The sequence below is a fragment of the Opisthocomus hoazin genome, chromosome 20 (assembly GCF_030867145.1).
Source record: "Opisthocomus hoazin isolate bOpiHoa1 chromosome 20, bOpiHoa1.hap1, whole genome shotgun sequence".
Taxonomy (NCBI): Eukaryota; Metazoa; Chordata; class Aves; order Opisthocomiformes; family Opisthocomidae; genus Opisthocomus; species Opisthocomus hoazin.
This window is the reverse complement of record NC_134433.1, coordinates 5,783,746-5,804,499: the sequence shown is the minus strand read 5'-3', so window position 1 is coordinate 5,804,499 and position 20,754 is coordinate 5,783,746. Positions and strand designations below refer to the sequence as shown.

At 51.5% G+C, this 20,754-nt stretch overlaps 1 protein-coding gene across 8 annotated transcripts in view; it reads right to left on the bottom strand.

The window, feature by feature from the left end:
• TYW1B (tRNA-yW synthesizing protein 1 homolog B) overlaps nucleotides 1-20,754 on the bottom strand; it is a 110,828-nt gene that overhangs the window by 60,455 nt on the left and 29,619 nt on the right. For 7 of the 8 annotated variants that reach the window (XR_012765921.1, XM_075440321.1, XM_075440325.1 and 4 more), the window contains 3 exons: nucleotides 18,178-18,230; nucleotides 15,421-15,539; nucleotides 6,006-6,115 (listed from right to left, as the gene is read on the bottom strand). Coding sequence is in view for 7 of the 8 variants with exons in the window: in XM_075440321.1 (XP_075296436.1) it covers nucleotides 6,006-6,115; nucleotides 15,421-15,539; nucleotides 18,178-18,230 (282 nt within the window). In the remaining variant the exon portion in view is untranslated. The remainder of the gene's footprint in view (nucleotides 1-6,005; nucleotides 6,116-15,420; nucleotides 15,540-18,177; nucleotides 18,231-20,754) is intronic. The other variant, XM_075440327.1, reaches the window with a different exon arrangement.

The window sequence follows — 20,754 nt, the reverse complement described above, 5'->3', positions numbered from 1 at the left end:
CATGCATCCGTATCTCAATAACACCCTGGCACACAGAAGACTCGGCAAAAACAGCTGGAGCCCCCCTGAACCGAGGGAACACAAGGCCACAGCCAGTGCCCACCGAGCCCGCTCTGCCGGAACCCACAAACCAGCGTGTGCCCAGACACGCAGAGCTCGGGGCTCCCCGTGCCCTGTGCACTACCACAAGCAACCTCCCAGTACCATCCCAGTCCTTGCTAGGACCTCAGGGATGCTGCCTGCACCCCGAGACAGAAACACAAGAGCCAGCTCAGCACTGTTCAAGCGGGCGCCTTCCAAGAGCCCGCCCGGCTCTGCCTCCAGTGCTCCCCGCCGCGGTTCCCCAGCCCCTGGCAGACCGGCGCCCAGAGGAGCTGGGCATGCTGCGCCCAGCAGAGCCCCGGCCACCAGCTCTGCGCCCACGCTGCAACCACACAAGGTGCAACACCACAGGGGACGCGTTCCAAAAGAAATCCCAGCACCCAGCACCGCCCCGAACAGCGAGAGACATTTCAGAACAAAGCGGAAAACACAAGGAGCAAAACTGGAGCGTCCACGTGACAGCAGCGTCTGCAGGTTGAACGGATCCGAGCCACATCTACCACACTCATGGCACGGGAGAGGCGAACGCTCCTCCAGCCCACCCGCAGCCGAGCGAGCGCTCGGGACCCCGCAGGAAGCCACCAGACTGCAAACAAGCTTTTGTTCCCAATGTGTCACTCCACGTTTCCTTGGTGGGCTTTGATGTACTCAGAGGTTCTGGACTGGGGGGTTGGTCTTTTGAAAAAAAAAAAACAAACCACAAACACAAAACAAAGACTTTGGTTTGAAACCAGGTCCTCAGCTCACCTCTGGCTGCCTAGATGCTGGTGCTCAAACAGCACAGAAAATCACACGCTGTGCTGCAAAGCCAAGATAAAAAGAGGTGCTCGTGGATATTGCTTCAGCCTCGCGCAGAAACGCCGGTTTGCGATCCGAGAGAAGCTCAGTGTGTTTAAACCAGCCAGGCTCAGCCCTGAATAAGGACAGCACTAACTGCTATTCTGCAGAAACTGGACAGTACTAAACGAGGACTTTATTTGAACAGAAAGCAGCATCTCAGCCACACACTGAGACCAAAGGGCTAACTTTGGTATTCCTAAAGCTACCCCAAGGTATTGTTGGAATGATTTCATTTGTCTCTCTCTCAGCATCTTGCAATGGGACTGCGATAGTCACTGCACCAGCTTTACAAGCAGGCAGAAAACAATTCCAACATCGCCTAAAGTTTAGGAGTAACTTCTGAGAAAGAGCTGACAGCAAACCTGGCACAGAGTGAACACCCCGCAGAGCAGGGCAGAGGGTTTCCATGCAGTCATTTGGCCACATAAATCACAAGGCAGACGGGGATGCACCGAACCGGACCTGTGGGTACTCCAGGGAGCGCACGGCCTCTGCTGCCCTTCGGCCGCCGCACCAGCACCGCACTCAGCCTCCGCTCCCGCGGATCAGCCTCCTTCGGCTGCCCGGCAGCGAACTCCGGCGCGGGCAGAGCCGGGGCACGTCTTGCGGGGCACGCAGCAGGCCCAGCGCAGGTGCAGGAGCCGCAGAACCCGAGCAGCCCCTGCAAGAGGCAGCGGCACGCAGCTTCCAGCTCCTGCCGAGCTCCGCTCTCGCAGCCAAGCCTTCGACCAGCACATCTCCTTCGACCAGCCGCCTCCAGCTGCTCTCGTACTGGTGCGTGTTAACTGGGGAACGGAGGAGCACCATCCAGCACATCACCCAGGCGAGGGTGCCTGCCGACTGCGGGTGCCCCTCTGCAAGGACCCGAGGACCGGGGACACGAGGCACCTGCATCTCCCACTCTGACAGCGAGACACACCGGGAGCCGTCAGCTTCCCGAGCTCAGGACTTGCATTTTTGTTGGTTTGTTCATTTTTCCCCCCCATGTTGAACCAGGGCTGTATTTTCAGAGACTCCCACTCACCAGTTTTTGAATTATGTTTCTTTTCTGTGTGTGCCCTTCACAAGGGCACGGAGATTTACTCGTCACTACCTAGAAAACGTATCCATCAAATAAACTACTTCACGCCTTCCCACCTTCGCTCCCTATCAGCAAGATGTCTCTCCGTTGGTTACTCTGAAAGAGAATTATGTGACATCAACTAATGGCTACGGTCTTCAAAACCAGTGCAAACTATGACAACAACAAAAGATAAGATGACATCTCCTCGTCTGTCAAAGCACACACAGGGAGTCCCAGGACAGAGCGCTACCCTCTAGGAGGGCCTACAGGATAGAGGGTCTCTAAGAATTCTGCCGTTCCTTCACAGAAGATCTCATTTTCACCACAATGCGGGGATTAATCAAGCAGCAGATTAGCTCACCGTTTCCCTTGCCGCACAGAGACATCTGGATGTGGGTACCTGACTGCAAAGCTGTGGTGCTGGTACCACCAGGAGCACCAATTTACTCCAATTGCTTTGGGTTTGATCCGAGCAGCATCACCAAACACCCAAGAGCCCTGAGGGCTCTCCAGCTGAGACTTCTTCCCAGGCGGCTCCTCCCCAGCAGCCCCAACGCTCTGGTCAGCTCCGTGCTGGGGGTCGGGGCCCCAACATCTTGGCAGCACCCGCTGGAAACCCCTCGGGAGCACCGGGGCCGCCCACCCAGCGCTGCAGAGCCCCTCTGCCGCGAAGCCACCCGGCCCACCCCGCCGCTCAGGCCTGGGGTGCTTCAAGGGGCTTGGGTGGGTTTTGGCTTTTGAAACCAAGCACAATAAAATCTGACCTACCTTTTGCGGAGGGCTGCTCCATTCGCCGGAAGCAGACAGTCACCTTTTCTGCCTGAGGCGCTTCCAACCCGGACAGAGCACGGCTCCAGCACGGCCGCACCGTTTTGTTTTCACCGATTCTACTCTAACAATATTTTCACATGCACCTCCGGGAAGCGACAACGTAAAATTCACAAAGTGTAACAGCGAGCTACCAGGCTTTCTTGCTGATTTTTCTTCTCCTTAATAAACCTTTTGCTGCCAGGCTCCCAAGACAGGAAGCGTGTTGCCATCTATCACTCTGAGAAAGTAGCACAGCTTTTCCTTTTCCACTCTGCAGCACAGTTTTGCTCCAGAGCCCTTCAGGTTTTTTTTTCAGTCTTTCTCCCTTCGGAGTTCCAGGTCGAGGGTAACTGTGCTCAGGACGCGCAGGCAAGTTTCAGGGAATATTTACAAACTTATTCAGTGGAAAATAAGCTCCGAAAAGAGAACTGGGATGGCCTTACAGGCCTCTTGGCACTTTGGCAATATTTTCAGATGCTGCCAAGTCCATCTGTGATTTTTCCCTCTCCCCAGCCCTTGCTGGGAAGACGCCAGGGGTAGCAAGGCCAGGAGAGGGTTATTCCTCAGTCTGACCTGGAGTATCAGCAGATTCCTGCACTCAGCTTTCTCCAGAATCACAGAATGGTAGGGGTTGGCAGGGCCCTCTGTGGGTCACCCAGCCCAGCCCCCTGCCCAAGCAGGGTCACCCAGAGCAGGCTGCACAGCACCGCGGCCAGGCGGGGCTGGAATATCTCCAGAGAAGGAGACTCCACAGCCTCCCTGGGCAGCCTGGGCCAGGGCTCCGTCACCCTCAGAGGGAAGAAGTTCTTCCTCATCTTCAGCTGGAGCTTCCTCTGCTTCAGTTTGTGCCCGTTGCCCCTCGTCCTGTCGCTGGGCACCACTGGAAAGAGTCTGGCCCCATCCTCCTGACACCCACCCTGCAGATATTTGCAAGCATATATTAGGTCCCCTTCTCTTCTTCAGGCTGAACAAGCCCAGCTCCCTCAGCCTCTCCTCGTAGGAGAGATGCTTCAGTCCCCTCATCATCCTCGTAGCCCTGCGCTGGACTCTCTCCAGTAGCTCCTCATCTTTCTTAAACTGGGGAGCCCAGAACTGGACACAGCACTGCAGATGGGGCCTCACCAGGGCAGAGCAGAGGGGGAAGAGAACCTCCCTCGCCCTGCTGCCTGCACTCCTCCTAATGCACCCCAGGAGACCATTGGCCTTCTTGGCAGCCAGGGCACACTGCTGGCTCATGGTCACCCTGTCGTCCCCCAGCACTCCCAGTCCCTCTCCACAGAGCTGCTCTCCAGCAGGTCAGCCCCAGCCTGTACTGGTGCCTGGGGTTGTTCCTCCCCAGGGGCAGGACCCTGCACTTGCCCTGGTTGAACCTCATCAGGTTCCTCTCTGCCCAACTCTCCAGCCTGTCCAGGTCTCGCTGGATGGCAGCACAGCCTGCTGGTGTAACCACCACTCCTCCCAGTTTGGTGTCATCAGCGAACTTGCTGAGGGTACACTCTAACTCTTCATCCAGGTCATTGATGAAGTTAAACAAGACTGGGCCCAGTACTGACCCCTGGGGCACACCACTAGTTAAAGGCGTCCAACTAGACTCAGCGCCGCTGATGCCAACCCTCTGAGCTCTGCCATTCAGCCAGTTCTCAATCCACCTCACCGACCACTCATCCAGCCCACACTTCCTGAGCTTCCCTAGGAGGATGTGATGGGAGACAGCGTCGAAAGCCTTGCTGAGGTCAAGGTAGACAACATCCACGGCTCTCCCCTCATCTACCCAGCCTGTCATGCCATCGTAGCAAGCTATCAGATTGGTCAGGCATGATTTCCCCTTAGTTAATCCATGCTGACTACTCCTGATAACCTTCTTTTCCTTCACTTGTTTGATGATGGCCTCCAGGATAAGCTGCTCCATCACCCTTCCCGGGATGGAGGTGAGTTTGACCGGCCTGTAGTTCCCTGGAGAAGGTAGGGCTTTTCAGCATCTGCAAAATCACTTCTGCTTTTCACCTTTCTTCGGTGCAGAGGCCACACACTGCTGCCAGACAGGGGCAACACTTCACCACACTGCACCAGGACTGCACAGCTTGATGGCAGTTCCGGCCGTCACCAGTACTCCCTCGAGACCCCACCAGCAGCCACACGCGACGCTCGTCCAGCGCCTTCAGCAATGCGTGGCTTCGTCCGAAGCAAAGACAAATGCCTGTTTTGAGTCACGTCCCACCTCATAAAAAGGAGAGGAGGGAGTTATTATTTTAACAGTCTAACCCAAGTCACAGAACTGCTGGTCAGGAGGGCTCCTGCAGGTCTCTAGTCCAGCCTCCTGCTCAGAGAAGACAATTGCCAACACCAGACCAGGGTGATATTGGCTTTGCTTAAAAGACTTGAAAGTCTTCAAGGTTAGAGGGTCCCCCACCTCCCTGGGCACCACCTTGGCTGACCAAGCTCAATTTGACGTCTAACTTGAACCTACCAAGCAGAAACCCAAGCTTGTTGTCCCCTGTTCTACCATGGCAGGTGGGTCTCCCAGCACGGACCCACACAGGGTTTTAACACTCTCATAGAACGTCCTGCTTCTTGCTGAGCTCCTCGTGCACCAGTTGGCCCAATAATCGTGTTTCTCACCATCCCACCAGAGTCACACACTGATGTGCTGAAGAAATTCCTCAAAATAACGACCCCCTGCATGCTGCTGCTCACTCATCCATGTCAGAAATGCAATCTAGAAGTTTCTGCAGAGCTAACACAAGAGCTCCCAGGGGATTAAGTATATTCTCTATCAGGTTAGAGGTTCCTTTTGCTTTCTACCTGCCCTCACTTTTACGTAAGAATCAAGATTCCTTATCATCCAGGCCAGCTTGAGCCACCGCAGAAGCCTCCATGCACATCAAGGAACAGGATATGAAAACTACCACAATGCACAAGAAGCAACGCCACTCTACTCCCTCCAGGCAGCAGCAGGCACCCAACAGCCAACTCACATTCTAATGTTCTGCCTTGTTTTTGACATCTCAGAAAACAAGAAGTGTGCCACAAAAGTTTCTCCTCATCTCCCCATCTTTCTGATATTCCGACACTTATGCCTCCTTCCCACCACCTCCCAGATGACCAGAACATGTCCATCCAGGCTTTGAAGCTGCCACTGCTGTTTACCTTCGAAAAGCAGCATCGAGGGGGAAGCAGGGGGAGAAGTTACCTTTGAACTGCTTGATCATATTCTGATGGTTCTCAACAGCCTCCTGCAAGATCATTTCAGGTTGGTCCATCTTCCATCGCCACTCCGTGCCCACTGGATTCGTATGATGTCTGAAGAAAAGAGAGACAGAATTATTCACTGTCTTGAGAAACACACCTGGAAGAACCCATCTGCCACCCTTGGGACTTTGGTATTGTTTAACAATATTAAAAGCAGCAAGAAATTCTCAGTAATAGCCTGCTTCTGATACAGCTTTGTGGTGTTCCAAGGTGACATCTTTCTCATACCCCTCTCCTTCCAGGCTCTGGTCTCCCCAGAAGGAAGACTAGACCTTGCAGTTTAATATAAACTTAACACACCTATTCTGAACCACAGCTAAAAGGTTTCTAAGAAGCTAAAAAGATGCTCTGCAGCCAGAAAGATGTTCAGCAGCCTTTACTTCTGGAAAGAAAGGAAAACTGGTTCTACCTCTTCTTCTGACCACAGCGGCACAAGGCACTCGAAAAGGAAGGTCCCAAGCCATTTCCAGTCCCATGGGGAACGTACCAACTGCCACCCTGAGGAGGACAGGAGTGGTTTCTAACTAAAAATCCTTGCATAACGCTCCAGTAACAAGACAGACAAGGGTAGACTGCTTCAAACTATGAAGAGACTGAGTAGTCCGCAGGATGCCAGAGATGCATTGCTGGTGGATCTGGTTCATCTTCGAGATTTACTCAGTGAGGGCTTCTCAACCCTTCTGAGATCCGCTAGCTACCGCCTTACTGAACCCCAAACGCAAAAAAATTAAAATAAACTGTTAATTTCTCTGAGCCAGGCAGATGGCAGGAGAAAAAAAAACACTGATCTTCCACTTGAGGGACAGCTTGTGTCACCTTGGGTTAGGAACCCAACCTCGCCTACCCGGAGAGGACCACTGAACCCATAGTTTTTCTTCAAAAACGGAAAAAGCCTACCCAGGTAAATCCACCCAAGCACCTGGAAGATCTGTGGAGTTTCTCCCCATTCCCTGTTTCACCAGCATGAGAGGATGTTACAAAGCCATTGCAAGTCACCTGGAAAAAATGCACCCTGAACAGCAAATGTTATATTAGAAGCAACTGGTGCGGCACCCATCACGCTCGCACTGGGACAAACACAACCCGGAGAGAGCCCGTACAAGGGCACGGACCTCGCCCTGGGGAGAGGCATCTCCCACCAGCCTCGCTGCACCTGAACACTGCTATCACACAGGGATCATTCGGCCATGAAGTACCATCCTAAGAAAATCAACTCATTGTGTGCCTTCAGCTCCTTGTTCTCTCCCCATCTTCCCCTGCTTTTTTCCCCAAAATACACTAGAAAAGTTGCTCCACTTTTCCCCTACCAACCCTACCACAGCTCACAGAATAATTTATTAACACAAGAGCAGCATATTTTGCTGTGTCTTTCTAAACAGCACTACTGGGTTAACATAGCTCTGGACAAGAACACGCCACCAAGCAAAAGGCACTCCTGAAGCTGTGTTTTCTGACCAGCTGATCTCCGTTTGCTCTGCTGCTCTCCATCATCGCTGGAGGTCAGCCACGGAGAGGTTACCTGCTGCGTTCAGCCTTCCAGCGACACGGGCACTAGGACACAACGCCCGGCATCAAACCAAGAGGAGCAGAGGCAGAAGGAAGCACTTTCTCAGAATGAAGGGGCTGCTCCAGGGCCTGCTGAAGGCAATCAAAAGGCTCAAAAGACTCCCACTGACTTCTCTGAGCGAGCAAGACCTGCAGCTCCACACCGTGACAGTGCTAGAGCACAAATCTTCTACACTCGGCATCAACAGAGCCAGCCCTTTGGCCCAAACATGTCCTCATCCACTGCAAGAGCAAAGATTCAAACGCTGCTCTCAAACTACTTCACCATCTCAAAGAGCCTCAAGCTAAGACAGGTTTGCTTTTTGAATTTCACTTCTTTTTCCCCCCTGTCTGCCAGCATGGAAAGTTTTCCGCATGCCAACTATAAAAAGGCATTTCTAACACTCTTAGACGTTTAACTACCAAACCTGTGCCTTGTATATTTAACAGGGCAAGCTGGCAGAGAATCAATAGGCTCCTGATGCAGGCTTAACAGCTATTAATTATTGGTGTCTAGCAGTCCTTGACTTTTTAAACACATTCTAGCTGTTTAATAAACGCACCAGGTCATGTCTGCAAAGCAGCTTATTTGGCAAAAAGCAGTTCCTCTTCTAATGGGGGGGCAAAGCAGCGTCTTGGGCCTGAGGAGATTGTTTCCCAGTCCCTGGCAGAGACAGAATTCCACTGTCACCTCCCCATTCCCCTGCAGACTTTCTGACTCTCCCACCGTCCGCCTCACGCGCTGCCCCAGTCTGCAGCAGGTCCCTGGCAGTCAGACCTCCGTGAAGAAGGCAGATTCTTCAGCGGGGCAGTGCATCTCCCCCTCCATCACCTGTCTGCTATTTCAGTAAATCAGGTTTTGCCCGATACCCTCTTAAAACAGTCGCTCTCTTCTGTGAGCAGGCATAGTATCATGAAGTCTTTGAAGCAACTTTGAGGGAAAATACAGCACGGGTATAAAGTGTGATTTACTCCAGAGACCAAGTGTTTGATGTTGATACCTGGTGGGGAACACAAAGGGGAGGAAATGCTGGTGGCAGTGACCAGAAAGCACCGAGCACATTGCTCCCGGGAAGGGACGGGAGGCAAAGAGCAGAATAAAAACCAAGCGAGATCAGGAAGCAAACTCCAGCCAAACCTGAGAACCAGTGAGCGAGAGCCCAGAGGGGAAGAGTTTAAGGGCAAAGGAGTTCAGGAGAACAGGCAGGTTTCTGAACCTGATTAAGGCAGAAGTGCAAACAGCGGCAATCAGAAGCAAAGATATGAAGAGTAACAAGAAACCATTCTGGCAGAATCACAGGCTCTTCTGCAACCTTGCAGTCCGCCCACTGAAAATAAAAGGAAGAACACAGGGCCATAATCAGAAAGACCAAGGCAAAAAAATCAGATACAACCAGCAAAGGACATACAAGGGGGCCAACAAGAACGACTTTCCCTAGAACGATGTGAAGGGGAAGAGGAAGACCAAGAAAAAAGCTTGTCCAACACACAAGCAAACAATGTTTCATGTTTCCCCATGATGACAAGGAACCTGTTTGAAGCTTTTCTTCTGCTTTCTGCTGATGGCGACAGGAAGAGCCCAGACTGCACGAGGAAGAGGACAGGCTACCAGCTCTGGAGCCCCCAGCATAAGAGGGACATGGAGGTGTTGGAGCGGGTCCAGAGGAGGCCGCGAAGATGATCCGAGGGCTGGAACGTCCATCAACCCATAAATTCAATGTTTTCGCTAGGAGTGCACTGCAGCTGGACCCTCACTAGCTTCCTCAGGTTTTTCAAATCAGCTGCTCCATCAAAATAAATTTTGTCTTCTCCTTGTACGATTACTTGGCCATATTACAACACCTAGCAGCAACTCATGGTAGTACCAACAGCAAGGACTTTAGACCAGGCAGGTTTTGCCAGTTCCTCTGAACTGAGAGAGGACCGAACTGCATAAGATGTTTAGAAGATCCCAAATCTGGTACCAGCACTGGGCACTGGTGAGGCTGCACCTCGAATCCCACGCTTGGTTTGGGGCACCTCACTACAAGCAGGACATTGAGGTGCTGGAGTGTGTCCAGAGTAGGGCAGCGAAGCTGGTGAAGAGTCTGGAGCACAAGTCCTGTGAGGAGCAGCTGAGGGACCTGTAGTGGTTTGGTCTGGAGAAAAGAAGGTTGAAAGGAGACCTTATCGCTCTCTACAACTGCCTGAAAGGAGGCTGTAGTAAGGGGGTTAAGTCCCTTTTCCCACATAAAAAGTGACAAGATGAGAGGAAACGGCCTCAAGTGGCCCCAGGAGAGGTTTACATAGGATATTAGGAAAAATTTCTTCACTGAAAGGATTACCAAGCACTGGAACAGCTGCCCAGGGAAGTGGTGGAGTCACCATCCCTGGAGGTATCTAAAAGATGTGTAGATGTGGCACTCAGGGATGTAGTTTAATCATGGACTTGGGCAGTGTTTGGTTTACAATTGGACTCGATGACCTGAAAGGTCTTTCCCAGCCTAAATGGTTCTGTGATTCTTTCCGAACTCACACTTCTGAAATCTTAGGGATGGAAGATGCCCAACGATGAAAACCTACATCCCAGCCCTAAGAAATGCTCCCTTTTTTCCAGGACACGGTTTCTAGAAAGGCAGGCAACGCTGAGCGCCTCCCAGAAGCCTGCTCTGTGCTTATGCCAACCACTTCATTCCTGCCCAGCAGAACCACGCTCAGCACAGTCTCAAAGACTACTTCAAAACTAACCTGAACGTCAAGGTGCACAAGTTCTCTTTCCAAGCCCATCATCCCTCCAGCACATTACTGATTACTGTAACCGGGTACCAAGTCACCAACCACCCGCACTAACTACCAGGACACATGTGAGCGTTTCACAACCAATAATCTGCTTATATTCACTACTGAAGCCATAAAGATGCCAACTCATAACAACGCTACAAAAGCCTTCAACAAGTCCCAGACCACAGAAACCCACAACATGCTAGAAGATGAAGAGCCCAGATTTCGATCCCAGTAAGCTGCTGGAAGGGTACTTGTTCTTCCCATCACAACCCTTTCGCACACCAGGAGTGAAGACACTGCCCACTGCATAGCGGAAGCGGGGGATCCTCACGCAGCAGTGACGACTTTGGGGACCATGTGCATCTGCAGTGACCTGACCCCTTCGACTCTCTGCCCGATGTGGCACCACAGAGCCTGACTGACGCCGAGAGCCACCCCGAGCCACTGATGCCAAGGGCCACGGTTCCTGCGAGCTGGCACACGCGCACCCAGCCGAGAGTCACCAGGGCCACACCAGCATTTTCTCCGAGAAACGCCTCAGTTCAGTGCCACGCTGGCAGAGCAGCACATAAAGGCACCACGACTTTGTTTTTGCCATTGGCAGGGGCATGCACTCGGTATATTTTGCGATGTCCCGTCCCCCACCCCATTTATGTGGTCACTTCAAGAGCTCCTAGAAGACAGGGAGGCCCAAAGGACAACCAACCAGTGAAGAATCAAATTGGAAGGAAACAACAAACCTTGGGTCGCAGTCTGTTAATTCTGCAAACAAAACACACAGCTAAACTGAAACCCTGGGGAAGGCGACGTTAACACAGCAGGAGAGGGACGGGAGCCTGGAGACGCGGAGAGACTCTCTCACCTTTCCGTCTCAGGTTCCAAGTTTCACAAACCTGCAGCGCCAACTCCTTTGATCTCCTGGCATTACACATTTCCCCGAATAATTCAGCCTCTGGAGTCAAGTTCATTAATGAGAAGAAGCTTTTGTTTTAACCTATGTTTTCGGTTTCTTCTTAATTTTTTGAAAGACCTTATTAAATACCTCTCCCATGGGAGAGGATTAGTCCCTCCGTTTTGCAGGGCTCGCCGCAACCACTGGCTTTCAGCCACACGCTTGTTTAGCTCGTCTGAACAGAACTTTAGCTTGTTCTGTAGGCAACTGCTGAAGCTGAAACCTCCAAGTACAGGTATAAACATCTTAAAATTACAGAAGAAGATATATGAACCAATTTCTTCACCGGATATTTTACTCTGTCTGGTTTGCCTCCTCCGCAGATGCAAAAATAATAAACCCTATTAATTTAAATCTTACTTAGCTGTTCCATCTCTCCACAATAATTGACTGGGCTTTAGACACTCTGCCAGAAAAACAGACTCAAATCAGGTTTGCCTGGCGACTGTGCCGCGATACACAGCGTCAGCCAGCCTCGGGCCCCGCACTCGCTCTAATTGATTAAAAGATTTGGTCACTTGCACATTTCCATTTAGACAATTAAGGAGACACCACGAACACAGCGCGACCAACTGAGAGCAATAAGGGATGGCGACAGACGATTTCTGTGGGGAGAATGATGACTTGGGGATGTTGCAGTAATGAAGGCGTTGGTTCCCCCCCCTTACTCTCGACGCAACAGCCCGACCGTGCAGTGCAGCAGGCCTGCTGCCTGGGGGGGGACGCCGTGCGCACCCTCCGTCTGCCTTTCCTGCGCTCCAAAGCGGCCGCCACGCTCCCGGCCCGCACCCCCGAGCTCTCAGCCAGCTCTCTGCAGGGGAGAGGCAGGGACCCAGGGCCAGCGGGCACACCGGTAACGGGGCACGGGTGGGCTTGGCATCTGCCAGGGATGCGCCGCTTCCAGGGACGAGGAGGAGGAAGGTCTCCAGCGCAGACTCAGGCTACGTCTTTTACAACAACCCTAACCTTCCGAGCTGGCTCCACCCATGATTCCTGGTTCAGGGCCAAAACGTGTCAGTCACGACAGCCAGCTACGGTGACATCCAGTTCCCAGGGAAAGCAGCCGAACGACAGCATTTGCTGCCAAAGCACGGCAGAGACGACCAGCCGGCTCCTCAGCCTTTTCCTCAGCGACCCTGCGAGAGCCGCGGTGGTTATGCAGTTGGAAACCTTGGCAGACACTACAAACGTCAAAACCCTGAAAGATGAGATCAAGAAAAATAGAAGACTCACGGTGGTCTTATCTGCAACATAGCGTGCAGAGCTGCACGATGAGACCAGCAGGGCATAAAACCTGCATTAAAAACATCTTGCCAGCAGCAGATCAAACCTATCGCTGCCTGTACCTCCAGCTGCACAGATGGTAACCGCTAAGAAGAAGGCAACACGCTCATCCTACCCAGCCACCAGTGCCTGTGCTTCCATGTTCAGTCCCACATGATTCGGAATCTGCAAGGCATGGCGGGTTTAAAAAATATAAAAAAAAATAAATAAAAAAAAATTTATAGACAGCCCTGGCTGCAGGGTTTGTGAACTGTGCTGACATGCGGCTGGGAAGGAGGAGAGTGGGTATGGAAGCCTCTTCTTCCCATCCCAAAGCAACTCGAGCTGGCACAGCTCACAGCCACACGAAGGCTGTAGCTGCCCGACCACAGGGTCTGAAAAGGCAACCAAAGCAGAGAAGGCTTCTTTCAGTTCCGCTTTATGTCAAGCTCAAGGTGTACGTAAAGGGAGCCTTGGGATGAGCCTCAGACTGAGCCTGAAGACTTCCAACCCAGCAGAGCTCTGAAGAGCAGACAGGCAGCTGCAGTCCCCAGGGAAAAGTCCAACAACTGCAACCCAATTCACCTGCAGAAGGTCAAGAAACAAGACCATTTTTCAGCACAGTCCCCTGGAAAGCCGATTCCCTGCATTCAGGTTGTTACCAGCTGTAAAATAAGCATTCTAGCATTCGTTACCATTAGAGCTACTGTTTCTAGGGTTCCTCTGAAAAGCGACAAGCGACAGCTACGGGGTGATGAGCTGGAGGCACACAGAAGGTGACACACACGGCGATTTATCCCAATTACTGCACTTTGCAATTTACACTTGTCTGACTGCCCCAATCAGGCCCATGCTCCACACGCAGGCTGCTGCTGCTGAGAAATACCAGAGCTGGATCGTTTTGAAGGGGAACAGCGTTAAATGGTCTGCAGTGCAATGCTGGGAACAAAACACCTCATTCTGGCGGTGTTATTGCTTTCTATTTGCCGTTTACGATGTCCCTTCTGTGTAGGGACCTTCTTCCTACCAGCACAGTCCGCACTGCAGAATTAAACGCGCCATTGCTAGCTGATACATCGGAAAAAAGGAACGAGCAGTACATTTTTCTGCCCAGTCATTAGCTTGCTCTGAAGAAAAGCAGCAGAACTTGCACATTAAACATGCCATTTGCTGTGTCCTTTCAAGCCAGGCCATGATGAAAGCCCATCAAGAGCAGCAATTACCATTTTGGAGTAGACTCCCAAACACCATCTCAACGGGATGATCAGTGTCCAACGCTTCTACTCAACGCTAACACAGCGGAGAGCTTCAAAGTGCCTTCAGAATTACAGCCGTCCCTCAGCACCGACACTGTCACTTAAATACTCTCACGAAATATTTGCATTATTAAAACTTGCAGACTATGATACAGAAAACGGTACTCTGAGGAATTTGGCTGGTTTTGCACAGAAATGTTGGGATGTCGGATGCCTGGGCTTAGGGACAGAATGGGTGCTATTGGCATAGACACCAAAGGAAGCGCAGGCCCCACGGTTTGAATTAGCTAGCGAGGGAGAAGACAAAGGAGCTCAAAGAATAACCTCCACGCCCTCCCACTCAGAACGCTTTCACGTCCCTGCTTTTATTGCTGCTGAGCCTCCCGGTCTCTCACCCACCCTGCCCTCCCCCAGCAGAGCCAAAACCCCCTGCGGAAACCCAGGCATTTCGGCGAGCGAGCAGTGCTAGGGCAGATCACGGTTCAGATCCGGGCAAAGCTCATTTCCTTTGGAGAATTAACAACACAGTCTGCCTTCTGAGAAAAGGGGGCACTTGGTTGACTAGAATGGAAAGTCATTCGTTAGCTGCTCCTTTAGGAAGGCAACGGTTACTAAGCCATCACTTGGCACTCACTGAGAACGCTGCTGAACTGGGGGGGATGCTACTTTAAATTAAAAAAACAGTCCAATTCCAAACCAAAGATACAGCACTTAGCACCTTAGCAGCTTTGTGCACCATGAGCCAGCCCATGATCTCCAGAGCACCAGGAGCCACGGGCAGTCCCACACAGGGATCTCCAGAGGGAACCAAACCTCTGCCAAGTGCTCGGCGCAGGCGGTAGCGGGACTCGCAGGGCTGTAGACAGAGAGGTGTCCATCTCCTGCCTCCCCGATCCCTCCTGCCCCTGGTCCCCGGCAAGGCTGAGCTTGCTGGGGCCCAAGACCTGGCTGCACCGGGCACAGCTCTAGGGGAGGGGGCACTGGGGAGCCCTCGGATCCTCTTCAGCCTCCAAGGTGTGGAAGCCACCTGCCCAGCTCACTGCTACCAGCCCCAAGCAAATGCACTTGGCATTTATCCAGGCCACACCAAAACAACTTTTGGCGAGCTAGGCAGAAGACTCAAGGAATTTGAGGTAAGTATAGTAATGGAGAGGTAACAGGCAAGACATGAACTGAACAATGTGAAGAGAGCAGAATAATTGTGGAGAAATATTTGTTGTTGTAATTGTGGTGAAGGGCCAAGGGGTGGATTTGTGTGTAAATTGTCCGCTTCTGTCTGGTGTTGTGATGATGTTACTTTGATTTTCATGTGAGGAATTCCTTTTTTTTTTGTTAAGGTGTCTGAAATTTGTGAAGATTGCGTGATGAATGTGGATTTTCATGATAAATCCACAGCTCTCGGAAGGGCAGGAACACAGGCAGGAGGGGGGAGCAACGCTGCTCCCTCCCAAACCCTTCCTCCCCCATCTCCAGGCGAAAAGGGCACCCAAGTGACACTGCCCTAGGTGTGAGGAACAGGGCAGGGACAAGGTGGAACAGAGCCCCCACCCCAAAGTAAAACTGCATCGGTATTTTACCTCCAGCAAAAGACGCATTTGTTTGCACAAGCCAGGCTCGGCGTGGCCTCCATGCAGCGGTGGCTCTCAATTCCGTAGAACGTGTGTTTGTAGCAGCCTCCTCGGCCTCGCAGCATCGACTACCAGCAGAGAGACACATACAAATACCAAGAAAGTTAAAACACACCATCTGTAACCACACTGAGTGCAAAGGCTTGAAATCTGCTCCTGGGCATATTTACCGTTTCCAGTCACCAGTAACTCCGGTGTTCAGAGCCGCTGGTGACAGACATTGCCAGCCAGGTCACGGCTACGGAGCAAGGCTGAACAATGACAGACGCAGAAGGAAGCGCACAGAGTAGCATACACTCTGTTTATACACGTCCTCACAGAAGCCAGGCATTTGCCATGTCAAATTTACAGCTGTTCTAGAGGAGAGAAACTTTAACATCACCGAAAACTCCTTGCAACACCCCAGCATAACAATGTGCTTTAGGGAAGCTTTTACCCGAATCAGCTAGCAGAAGCCAGCAGGTGAAGCCACTCCAGCTGCAAGAAATATTCTTGTAAAAGCCCACTAAAGAGTAACAAGGATCAATTTCAAGGCTGCACTACTGAATGCTCCACTCTTCATTTGTCTAGCAGAGTATTTCTTCTAGCACTAAATTAAATAAATGCCCTGACCTTCTAAACCTTCATTCACAGCAGCCAGCGGCTCCGGCAGGACGCTGCCCTCTCCTCCGCAGAACTACAGCAGCCTGCCCACCGGGACTGATCTCCTACTCAGCATGCAAGCTGCTTGGAGCAAAGACTGTCTTTTATTATCTCAGTTAAAGAATAACAAACGAGAAAGAATCTTTACTACTTTCAAGACTCAAAGTCATTATGTCCTATTTCAAATTTTATCTACCTTCCTCCACCTGAAGAACCCAGGTGATCCAAAAGAAAGTCGCCACTGAGCAGCCGGGAAAGAACACGCAGGCAACCCCCAGCGCAGGCACAGCTTTGTTACACAGCTGGGGGATTAAACAAACCGGAAAGTGCCCATCGCTCTACCCAGACAGAGATTTCAGCAGATTCACAAGTTCTAGCAGAGCAAGTTATGTGTGGGATTTCAGAGCCCAGGCCAATCAACAGACTCTGCCCGAAATTTGCAGGTTTTATGCTCTTTTCGAGAATATGATGGAACGCAATCATTTTAATCTGAGATATCGCTGTGCAACTCTGCTTAATACTAATCCTTCTCGCCCTGCTCCTGCTTTCTGCTGATACAAATCTCAAACAAGCCTCCTGCAGACATTCACGTTTTGGTGTGAATCTGAGTCAAAGCCACTGCCTGTAACCAATTTCAGCTCAATTTATTAGAGCACTTTACGTTCAACTCCTGCTTAAGCTAAAAATAGCGTGGTGCTATCTAAGCACACAGAGCTGCTATTTATTTTGTGAAATGGCTTTACAGTGCTGCATTAAATTCTGGTTCTTTAATAAAAATAGGTTCTCTGGTTTTCTTGCTCAGTCACAGCACTGAGGAATTTTGACAACTCTTTCTTTAAAGATTTCATGGCCTTCTCTGACACTAAAAATGATAGTAAAGAGAAATATTTGTATGAGTAAACAGCAGTGGGATCAGCACATCTGACATCCACGACAATGCAGCAGTGGGCTCTTTAAACTGTTTAGGAGAACAAGTCTCCTGATGAGACAGTTCATTGACACCAGGCATTTCAGTAAGAAAGCCTGGCTGCAGCCACCCACTTCAGTGATTGCCATTCAAAGGGCTCTTCTCAAAAACAAACAAAGTTAATCATGCAGCAAAAGAGAGCCGAGACACCAAGGAACTGATCCCTGCCACAGCAGGAGAATTAAGAGATGTGCTGGCATTTTAATGAGGTGATGATTCCCATAGTTCATCATCCTGGGAACGCTGAAGGCTTCACTATGTTCTATCAATGTCACTCCCCCAGTGGGTAGCATTATACACCAGCTTTCAACTTCGGAGCTTCAGGGACCCGCAAACAACAGCCAAACCCATAAACACACCGAAGAGGCTGAAGTGTGTGCGACAGGGCTCCGTGCCTCCCCGCTGGGAACGTTCCCAAGTCTGCAGCCAAACTACTCCAAAAGCTACTGGTTTACACAGCCCACACCACACAGCCGCAGGGCTTGGACGATGACTTCTCCATACAAATATCTGTACACGCACACACAGACACACCATACACAACCCTATACATACACACACGCTCCCACAAAGACCAATTTTAAAGAAATCCTAGCGTTAACAAGGGACAGTTACCTTGCTACCTAAATCTTACTTGGCAAATGCTGAAAGCCAGTCACGAACCAGACACACCAGTGGCACAACATGGGGTTTAGCTGCCCCTGTGAGGGTGCACAGCCCCGTCGAGTGTACGGAGGGGCTGCGGCACCCTTGCTGCAGAAGGCCTCACGCCAGCGACGCGGCTTTCCCACCGTTCTCTGCGGCGTTCTGCTCCTGCCATAGGTTTCAGCAGGCAGCAGATATTTCAGCAGGCAGCACAATAACAGGAACAAACAACAGAAAATGATGTCCCCAGCTCTTTGCCAGGATCGCATTCTCACACTCTGCAGCAGGATTTTAAGAGCTTGAAATGCAAAACTACTCCTTGGAAGATGAAGTTTGGTTTTGTGCAAGTAATATCACATTTTTAAAGGGTATTTCATCTGGAAATTGTAACACCAGAATCAGTCTCCAGCTTTTTCTTTTGTTCAGTTTATAAAATGAGAAAAAGAGCACACCTTTGTCCACCGACAAAGCTTCACCCCAGAATGGCTTCCAATCAGTCTGTAACCTGAAAACAAACAAACAAATTAATCAAACAATTGATTTGAACCTGCAGTAGTCGACACACCAAACATTAACTGGTACACAAAGTTATTTAACCATCGCCATTTCAATGCTGCCCTTCTCTCTTGACCCCAAGGTGACACCACCAACAAGGCGTCCGTGCCCACTCACAGCACTTTCCCTGCGATTCAGCCCACCAGAGCGAAGGCCACGGCCACCCAAGGGACTTGGGCCAACTTGAAACCATTTCTGCCAGCGGGAGATTCATCCATGTTCCTCAGCCTGGTGGGAATCGACAGGGGGTGGCCACAAGACTTCTCCACAGCACGGGCCAGCAGCCGACAGGCCTGACCCAGCGATGCAGGACATCTCGCTGACCCCAAGGGACAGCCCATGGCAAGGAGCAGGACACGGGACCAGAAACATCTCCCCGGCCCTCAGCCGCCCTCCGAGAACAGACTCTGCCCCAGCACCACGCAGACCTATTCCTGCTCTTCCCAGTGCATCCCACCCAGCCTGGAGGACAACTCCCAGTCCGCAGCACAGCTGCGAGGGCAGAGGGAGAGAACTGAAATGCAGGGCTCAGCTTGAACCCAAACTTCCCTGGCTCACCAGTTCCACCAGTTTCACCAATTCCAGCTCCACTGGCTCTGGTGGAGCCACAGCAATCACATCAGGAAGACAGCCACTCCTCCACGCCCAGAGGAAAGCCGATTTCACATCACTTCCCTGCTCCCCAGCCAAGACCAACACAATTTCATCTCAATTTATTGGCCCAGGAGGATTAATTCCACGACGTTCATTAAGCACTAAGTACTATTATTACCCAAACTGCTGGAGTCGGGTATTTTCCTCTTTGAAAAAGGTGCTTAGAAACCAACGTGTCTGAAGGATTAAAAGTCACTTCCAAATCAGCACAACACTAAGAGGCATTTGAGAAGCCTCACGGTGTCACTCGCACAGCAGCGTTTACAGGCCGATGGCCTGGCTGTCCCCAAACCCAGCACATCTCAACAAGCCCCTTCAGGCTGATGTTTCTATTAACACTTTCAAGGGGAAAAAAAAAAAAATAAAATTTTAGGTATCAAGTCTCCTTCCCTCCAACCAGTGTGAACTTCTCAGGGAAATAAGCCATCTGTTCAGCAGAACCAGTCTTCATCTCCTGCACCGAAAGGTGGCCCGATCACCCTGCCCTGCTCATTTGTCACCGTGTGTCTCACACAGCAAGGTCCCAGGGGAGTGCGGCTGCGCCCCGAAGCCCCCCACACCTCCGCGGACACCGGGGCAGCCGGGAACGGCAGGGACAGCAGACACCACAGCAGCTGCACCAGCTAAAAGTCAAACCGTGTGCAGACACACACAGCTAACAAGGAATCCCGCAGCATCTGGAGCTTGCTGCTCCATCTGCTCTGCCTCTGAAAGCCGGCAGAGCCCTGCCTGCTCTCCTCTTGCTTCCTGACCCGCTGCCTGCTCCCGTCTCCTCGCGCCAGCTCCAGCCTTGCAGGGATTCGGACACACACGGTTCCAGCCCGATCGGCTCCCCGCGGCAGCTCTCCAGCAGACTGTACGAACCCTGGGGCCAGCACAGGAGAAGCAGCCGGGACCCTCTGCAAGGTGGCAAAGGGGCCAAGGGCCAGATTAAGGGAGGCTTTGGTGACTTCAGTGTCAGCTGCTCCCCCATCCTGAGCTCCCTCTGCCCTCCAGCTCCGTGGGAACGGACAATATTTCAACCTTTTCCTCCCTAAACGAATAACCCCCAGAACGGCCCCCCCCCCCCCCCCCCAACATGTTCCAGGCTAAGCCAATATAGCATGGAAGAACAAACTGTTGCAAGCCCAAAAGCCTTGGTATTCCACACAGCAGATCACCCAATCCTTTCCTGGAGAAAGGTATCAGTATAACCCTGATGAGCATTTCTGACACAGAACTGATCATCCCCAAAGCCACGGGCAATATTGGGGACCCCTTTACCTAGGACAGGATGGCACCCAGCAAACGTTGTGGGCACTTCTGACTGACACTTGTCAGTGGCACAGCCAAGCACACACAACTGCCTTCGGCTGCGTCCCACCATTGGGTCGGTCCTGCCTGTTTCTTCTGCATTTCTTTGTGAACAGCCTTGACCAGCAAGGTCTAATCTCAACCAAGACCTCCCTGCGCTGCTGGAATCCACGTCCTTACAGGATTTCTTGACGAGCGTGGAAAAGGGCGATGCATTCCTCCTCCAACACAGCCGGCCAAGCCAGAGTCCGCACTGACACCAACCAGCACAGCCCTAGCCATGCTTCTCCCATTTTCCAGAATTCTGCAACAGCATTCATTAAGATTATTCTCTCACAGATCACTTCTCAGCAGCAGTAATATGGCTGCTTTATGGCTGCTGGTTGTAGATTAAAAGTAAATTGGAAATAGGACATGCTCGCCCAGATCTGCTACCGAGTTGTTTGAGGGAAGAGAGGAAGCAGCCAAACCGAGCAAGGTGCCAAGCTCCGGAGCCCAAAGCTGCAGCATTTTCTCTTAAGTTACTT